Here is an 8,674-nt window from a genome sequence, read left to right as displayed (position 1 = left end):
TGCTACTCACCACCTCCACTACTCCCCAGCCCTTTTCCAAGTTAACTGAATATCTGAACTTCCCCCCCCTCTACCACACCCCAAATGCTAGGAAGAAAACTACTCTTCTATTTCCCTTGTTCAGAAGATACGTTCCCCCATCACCAAACCACATTCTTACCTACTTTACGTATTCCACCTGTGGAATATGGAATTAAAGAATTGGAAATCCTTCCTGTTCTCCATAACTTAGAGTGCTTCAAGCAAGCACAGTAGGAGCACTTCTCCAATTAACATTTACCCGGCACATTCCACCTCCTCATTCCCTTAACATATCTGAGTCACAACCACCAGCTCAAGTGACTAGAAATTAACTTGCTAAAGCAAAAATCGAAGTTAGGAGTGATTTGACACACAACTTAAGAGAAACACACGTTTGGGAACCTGGAGAGCTTTCCCTTGAACTAAGTGAATTTTAATCAAGACAGAGAGGACCTGTAGAGAGATGTGGCATCTTGTATTAAGTCCATTGATGTACTATGAAAAAAACATGGAGGGTTTCAGAGAGACAAGCTCTTCTTTTTGATTTAGTCTTACAATTAAGGGCTATAAAAGTTATCAGACTTTACAGCCTCTTTCTCTTTTTCCAAGAGGGTTGCTGTTCTTTTCTAAGGAAAATGGAAGATGCACTCATTCCGCTTGAATAATTATGGATTAGGCTTGTAAGGAAAAGCAGGACAGAAGATTCCTTCCCTTCTTATAATGATCTTTTGTACCTTCTTTGTCCATTTCTTATTCAAAGTCAAAGCCTGCATATAAAATAAACCTCCAAATTAGGACCTTAAACTGATCTTCTAGTCAGCTGAATACTGCACGAATAGCTTCTTTTTAAACAGCATTTCTGTTACCTTGAAAATTGAATATTGTTTAGCAGTAAGAGGTAAATTTAGTATCTCTATTAGTCTTTGAATCATAATTCAATAATCCTTGACAGAATATGAAGGCTTCTGCCTACCTTACCTAGTTTGTGCCACACCATTGTCTAACTCCACCTGCTGGATAATCTTCTTACAACAACCCCAGAAAAGCTTTAGTTTCACCAGTACTGATACAACACATAGATACAATGACAAAATTGATTGAATGGTATACCTGCTAATATATCTTTCATGCTTTTCTTTTCCACCATTCTCCATCAGTACTATCAAGTGAACTTTCTGGGTAGGTTATTTTTTCTAAACACCTCAGGTTGATGGGCTGTATTTGTAACTACTATCAATTTCTGGTAATGGAGTTATATACAGGAAAAGTCATAGCTCTGTGTCACAGCTAAGGAGAAAAAAGTATACTTCATGCTTTTCAGCCTCTGATAGTAGAAAAGTAGAAAGTAATGTGTAAAATGTATTTTTTACCTAATATTTAGATAAAGTAGCATTTGAAAAATTAAAAGTGATGGGACATAAAAGAACAGGTAAAAAAATACCATGGAACTCCAAAAAAGTATCAACTCCAGAGAATGCTAATTCTAAGTCAATTTGCTAATTGGAAACATACACATCCATCTGAGTGCTAGGTGACTCTTCCGCTTGCTACTCCTTTCAGTAAATTAAGTCAAATAATGATACATATATTCCATTAGAGCTACAACGAAGCATCCAATGTTCTTTATGGCTGAGCTCTGCTATTCACGTTCAGAAACACTTCTACCTTTGGGGGTGGAAGGAAAAGTAACTGAATTTGAGAGCTGTAGGTGAAGGGCAGCAACTAGAGATATTTTTATGATACAGAACTTAATTAACCACTTGCTTATACACAAGTCAAATATTCAAATTTCAAACAATAACTGACAGTAACATTTTAACCATAATTTCCAACCCACAAAACCCATAATAATTTAGATCTGTGTATTTGCTTATATTTTCTCTTATAGGATGTCTTATAAATCCACTTTCCACCAAGTACTATTCTTTATTATGTATGATTCATCATCCTTTAGGAATAACTGAAAAATTCAAGACTTGCAAATCATACCTGGAGCAGACTGTGATACTGAAATGATGGAAGAGGCATTACATTTGAGAATAGTAATTTAATAAAAAAATTGGGAGAGCATGTATTCCCTTAGAACACTTCTCAAATATTTCTTAGAAACAAAAAAATTAACAGCATTTTACACAGGATATCTGTATGTTGTAGCTTAGGCAGAAAAAAAAAATTAACAGCATTTTACACAGGATATCTGTATCTTGTAGCATAGGCAGAAAAAAAAACCCTGCTGCATACAGATTATTATCATTTCAGAATGTCATCACAATAATAGCACAAGTGAAGACTATCTGCAATAAGAAGTTTTATGGAAGCTCCAAGACAACTATTATTTCTGATGAAGAACTATTTTTTTCCTCTTGAAATAAGTCCATCTATTTTTGCCAGGTCTCCAAAGGAAACTGTTGCAGAACCTCTCTGGGCTGGCCTTGCCTAAGCCAAAAAAAAAAGAAGAAAAAAATTTATAGGGCTAATTTTATATTAAAATATCTTGTAGAATGTTTTGAAAGTATCACTAATTTAAAAAGCACCTTCAAACAAACAACAGTTCAGCTTCACATTACCTGTGATTCATGGAATTTCCAGCCAATCATGTAGTAGATCTGAAATGTGGCAGGTACTGAGCCATCGCTATTTCCATATATTTCTGTTAGGACAGGAAAGGAAAGAAACAAAAGGTACACAGAACATCAGTTCTAAGAAATACCTAGTTCTCAGAACTTTAAAACTAAGTATGACATATTCAGCATAATGACTCTTGGTGAAAGATTTGGTACAATAAAAATATCTCATACTGGTGCATCAACATAGTTCAAATCTTGTCATTATAATTAAGGTTAAAAATACCTGTATGATAATGGTATTTCTTTCTATTCCAAAATGTTGTGGGTTGTTTTGGTTTTTTTTTCTCCACATGGAGGTCAAAGAAAAAGACATAGAAAATATGTTTGTAAAGTCATTTCAGATTAACTCATTGCCTCTCAAATACTTACCTCTGTATATTGCAGCAGCTGCCAACATTGTCCCCCTGTGTAGCAGAGGTTTTCTATTCCAAGAGCAATTACTCTCCCCCATACCTAAAAATATGTTTTAGCTTTAAGAAAAAGAAGATATAGCATATGCCATGAGTTAAGTGTCATGCACTAAGGACAGATTATTATTAAACCAGAGTAATGAGGTAAGTTTCTTGCCTATAAAGAATCCAAGCCTTTTAATGTCAATGTTTTGCAATTTACAGTTTGTATTGCTAGGAATGATTTAAATTATACTTCTTCAGACTGAGTTTTCAAATACTTAGGTTTTCTAGTATAATTTCTTTAAGCACGAGTACAGTGTTTACTCAGACACACCACTCATATATATGTATTTTTAACAGATAACCATCAAAATTACCATCCCTAGAGATTTTTAATAAGAAATAATAAAATAACCACAATTCTCATCTCTTTAATAACTTATTGCATCTGAATGTTTCTACAGAGAATGAAAGTTTTATTTTCATTAAGGAATTACCCTAAACAACAACAAGATGCCCTGAATTGCTCTGCAGGTAACAGCTGACTGCATATGAATGACTACTTTACAATCTATGACAAATGCAATCAGAATAACAACTCCATTGTTAAGCATCTCAACTGTTTTTTGCATTCCTCAGCAGACTCCAATTTAAGGGTCTCTTTATTCTCATTCCAAAGCAGTTCCCTGAATGTCCTAATAATTAGGGAGGCCCGCAGGAAAAGTTAGTATGTGGGATATACTCTTCTGTCTCCCTTTCAGGGCTTTCCATTAGCTTACACTGAACAGGCTCACAAAGAACGGGAATACAAAAGAAACAGAAGACTCACAGCAGACCACAAAGTAGCAAATCTTTGACTTGCACTTCCCAACACAAATCTGCTGACAGGCATAACCTCCTGACTCACCAGAGATCAGAAAAAAGTAATGCTTCTACTGTTACAATAAGCTTTATTATTTATTTACATATTTTTAACAAATAAATTTTTTTATGATGGTGGTGAAACACTGGAACAGGTTGACCAGAGAGGTGGTACATGCCCCATCCCTGGAACCATTCAAGATCAGGTTGGACTGGGCTCTCAGCAACCTGATCTACTTGAAGATGTCCCTGCTCATTGCAGGGGTTTGGACTAGATGACCTTTCAAGGTCCCTTCCAAGCCAAACCATTCTATGATTTGGAGCTAAGAAACACGAAGTGAAACTCTTCTGTGTCCACATCACTGATACAGAAAACATTTGTGTTTCACAAAGTACACACTTGCCTTGCAAGTCTTCCATAACCTCAAACAACCCTGGGTAGTTGACTTGAATTTCATCGGTATCCTAAAAGAAATTAGAAGCTTAGTTTTAGAGCATATCAAGCTAAAACAAGAGCATTATGCAAGCCTTCAGAGCTGTTAACAGATTATTCATCTGCCACTTCTGTTCAAACTGTGTATTCCTCAGAAGAACATACTGTCTTAATATTTTTACAAAGTTCTGTTTAGTAGCTCAAATGTGATGAAATTTTAATTGAAATGCCATTATTTTCTTCTTGATTTTAGAAGAAACAGCAAGAACGTCTAGCTTTTTCAAGCAGGTATAACATTCTCTGACATTTCTCCAAGAAGATCATCCAAATTCTACTGGGCCACTAGCCAAAGATACACTCCAGTTGGTTTCATTAATCACAATGAAGCCAAGAACAGAGGCAGTCCAGGCTATTTCAGAAACTTATTCAGCAAGGTGCCCAACATGCAGAAGGAAACAGTACCTTACTAATACATTCATAAACAGTATTTTTTTATATACCAGCAGCTCTGATGTTCTGTATCGTTCTGTCTGATTGTTCTCTTATTTATAATTACCACAGTCAGGGTGTTAAAGCCAGCTCTTGACAGCAGATGTCCCAAATCAGAGACAGCAGTGAATGGTGATACATGAGGAGAAAATCCCCCTTCCCTCTCCAATTCTGCTAGCTGCAAAGAGCAGCGAAGCTCATACAGAGTGTCTCCCCCAAACATTGCACCAATGAATACTCCGTCCGGCTTAAGAACTCGGTGAATCTACAACACAGAAAAAAAAAATTTTTTTTTGTTATTAAGCCCATGTAACTAAGAAGTTCTTAAGACTTTTTTTTCTTTAAAATTAACTTAAAAGCAATCATTTTAATAGTTGTAACAGATTTTTAATATTGACTGTATTCCACAAAGCAAGCTGCACCAAAGCTTTTGGTAACATTGCAAGAAAAATAATCTGTCTGAAAAGAGACTATTTGGTCTTAAGAAAGAGCGAATTAGAGTCAGGAAATGCAAAATGCACTGCAGAAATCTAGGGTAAAGCTATTTTCAACAGGATGCTCCTAAAACAATATCCTCAATTAATTTACTTCTGAAAATAAGGTAGATTAAGATAGCTTCTGCTTACTTTTACTTTCTCAGATGAAGGCAGCAGAAATACTTAATGGCTTGATTTAAGAGAAACAGAGGCCTTAAGTTCTAGTAGTGATCTTTGCACTTCTCAATGCACAACAAAGTAATTCTTATTATGTCTACCCTTACTTATTTTTAACTAACCAGAATAACAACATTACAACTCAAACAAGTTGGTGTCAAGGCTGACAAGCTGCTTTCTTGTCTAGTAAGTCCTAGCCCCCTTCCCACTGAGGAGGCCAACAAATTCATGCTTTCTTTTTTCCTTAAGAATTGGCAATGATCCCTGGTTTATATATCCAGAAGAGCCATATTACATAGTCAGGCTAACAAGACAGCAAAAGCTCCAAACAGTTTACCTTACTGATCTGAAAAAAATATTTTAAACTGGTTTTTAGTTAAATATTAATCAAGCTACCTTTTCTATGCTAATAAAGAAGCTTTTAATTGACAGGTAAGAAATATAAGGAGCTGAATGCAGTTTCCAGTTGTCAAAGCCAGTGGTCCCACAGTAGGAAATGAGCATTCACAACGAAAGTTGGCTAAGAACCCTAGTTCCCCCCTCCTTTGTGGGACATTATAATGAGTCCGTTATTTCTACTGTGGAGGTAAAAATATCTGACATATTTATGTGATATATTTATTTCCAAGCCTTTTTAAGTACTGAAGGCATTCCATTCCTATTTTTATTATTTCCAAAACAGCAGGGCACTCCTATTCATATCAAGAGGTGACAGAATAGCACTGTAATGACTGACCAGCTTGAAATACATTAAAAAAAACAGAAAACTGGTTAAAATATTCCTTGCTCTTGCTCCCAAGTTAGCTGATTTGAAAAAAAAGGTTTTGCCTGCAGGAAGGAGCTGAAATACTCCAGAATCAGATTTTTTTTTCAGTAACAACTTCAGTTTTTTGTCCTTAAGAAGTATTTGCTTGATTTAAAAATCAAAAAGCCTTTATCTGATTAAAATTGTATTTAAAAATAAATAGCTGAAACATAAAAATAATACAAGTTCCATAATCCAGTTCTGGAGAAGCCAGATCTAGAAAAGTCTTGTACTGCAAGTAGTAAGAGCTAACACACAAATAAATCAATATCATTGCCACAGTTTACATTAGTTAGCATGATCTCAGCTGTTAAGACTATAAAATATTACACAAACATTGTTTCACAGTTCTTTACTCCAAATTGATTTGAGACAGTAAATTAGTCAAAACGTCAACAGATGCTCTTCAAACTACCAAAAATACCACAAAAATTATTTGCATGCAAAGTGAGCTACTTCTGTGCCTCTCATTTAAAGAGGACCTGGAAATACAGAGTGCTCTGAACACAAGTATTAGCAAGTGTTGATTTTTAGTATTTAGAAACAGTTTCTTACCTCTCTAAAAGCTCTAGGAAGGTCATTCACCCAATGTAAGCTGAAATAACAGAGGTGTACATTTTATAATTGCATATTAAATAAAATTTAGGGAATGCAAATAAATGTTACATTATCTAATGCACATTACTGTATCTAAACAATGCTGGCTTGTTCCAGAAGCCAAAGCAAACTAGTTTCTCAAGCTGCAAAAGTTCTGAAATGCCTGCCTAGAAGGGATACTGAATAAAACCTAAAGTTTACACATATAGTTTGGGTTTTTTGGGTAAGTTTTGTTTGTTTGTTTTTTGGTTTTGTTTTTTTTTTAAGCTGAGAAGATGCAAGTCCTGGAAACTAGTTAGTCAAAATACAGGAAAGAGAGAAGCTACATCTGTCTTGAAGGAAAACAAACAAACAATAAAATAAGAACCATCAGAACAGCAGTTTTGCCTAATGTATACCCATACTAAATAACCAAATATGTTTCATACAGCATGACTTATTACTGTTTAATAGACTATTTACCTCTTTTTTCTCCTTAAAGTTACTCTCAAATAACACTATTTAAGATCTTTGACCAAAAATTAAAATGTAAATAAATGATTAATGCATACCTTAAACTGCTAACAACAAGATCAAATGTATCTTCTTTGAAAGGAAGGAATTCCTCATCAGCTATAACACTGATTGTAGGTATTTCCGATTCTACAGCGTTTTTCTATGGGTTGGGTTAGAAGAAAAACAACATAAAAACTCACTTCTTTTGCTTTCCTGTGTTATGGAATTGAAGCACATTCAGAAAGCTACTTACTAAAGCATTCTCTGCAATATCAACTTGAATAAGTTTTTCAACCGTTTCCTGAAATAAAATGTTAAAAGACTGTCAAATATTTAAGTTGTTTTACAAGCTGACACTGGCCATTTTTTTGAAAACTTACACATATTTAAAATAGGTTGGAAGCAACCTCCTTACCATGTGATAAAACTTTACGTAAAGCAGAAAGCATTTTTTCTCTTAACATACTACTTAGCAATTGCTCCCAGGGAGAACAGCTGAGGTAAAAGTATTATCAGAAAACACATTCTGCATTTTTATGTGTAAGTTCAGTCAGACATAAACTATGGATTAGCAGCCAATGAAGTACTTTGACTTACAGCCCGGTTCATGAAGGGTAAACTGGTCACCATTCAGAAGTTCCCATAATGACACTTCCTTTTAACAACCAAGCGTGCCCAAAAAGATTTATCAAAAAACATGGACCTCCCTACTCAAGTCTAAGGTTAACTGTCGTACAACAGATAGTTCCCCTTGCACTATTATCTAAGTCTTCAGTGACAACAGAGTAACAGCCTGCACAACCCACATCTTTAGACTACAGATACAGATATAGAGGGGAAATATTTACCTCATCAAGATGCAGAAGATTGCTGTAAGTTATAACAGAGCTTTATTTGAAAACAGAGAAACAAGCACATACTTATTTTAAACACTGTGAAGTATGAAGAGCCAGTACCTTGTTCAAATGTTGAGCTATGTAACCTCTTCCAGAGCCAACATCCAAAGCAAGAGGAAACGTTCTAAAGGGTAAATTTAACAACATAAAACATAATCAAGACTTAAAGTTACTTGGAGCTTTATTAAGCTTTGTCTGCCCATTTCTAAACGTCTTTTCGAACTAAACGCACCAACCATCCTCCTGCGAGAAAGCACAGAGAAAGACTCCCACAAGCCAGCGTTTCTTCCCGAGGATCACGGCCCCGGGCCGTGCCCCTGCAGCTGCGGGGGAGAGGGCGGGACACCGAGCAGGGCCCTCTCCCCCTCAGGGCGAGCCTTACCTGGTGATGTCGAACACCCTGTC

The 8,674-nt window shown here is 35.7% G+C and overlaps 1 protein-coding gene across 1 annotated transcript; it reads right to left on the bottom strand.

Annotated features, from left to right (window-relative positions):
• Positions 1-2,370: 2,370 nt before the first annotated feature.
• NDUFAF5 (NADH dehydrogenase (ubiquinone) complex I, assembly factor 5) lies at positions 2,371-8,671 on the bottom strand (the record flags this gene model as incomplete). The annotated part of the gene is made up of 10 exons (XM_010081343.1): positions 2,371-2,457; positions 2,589-2,671; positions 3,018-3,101; positions 4,306-4,366; positions 4,891-5,088; positions 6,837-6,876; positions 7,430-7,533; positions 7,627-7,674; positions 8,330-8,393; positions 8,652-8,671. Coding segments are annotated over 10 exons (789 nt in total), but the record flags the coding sequence as incomplete, so codon positions are not given.
• Positions 8,672-8,674: the final 3 nt, after the last annotated feature.

This window comes from Pterocles gutturalis, unplaced genomic scaffold (assembly GCF_000699245.1).
Source record: "Pterocles gutturalis isolate BGI_N339 unplaced genomic scaffold, ASM69924v1 scaffold20299, whole genome shotgun sequence".
Taxonomy (NCBI): Eukaryota; Metazoa; Chordata; class Aves; order Pterocliformes; family Pteroclidae; genus Pterocles; species Pterocles gutturalis.
This window is presented reverse-complemented; position numbering and strand designations above follow the sequence as displayed.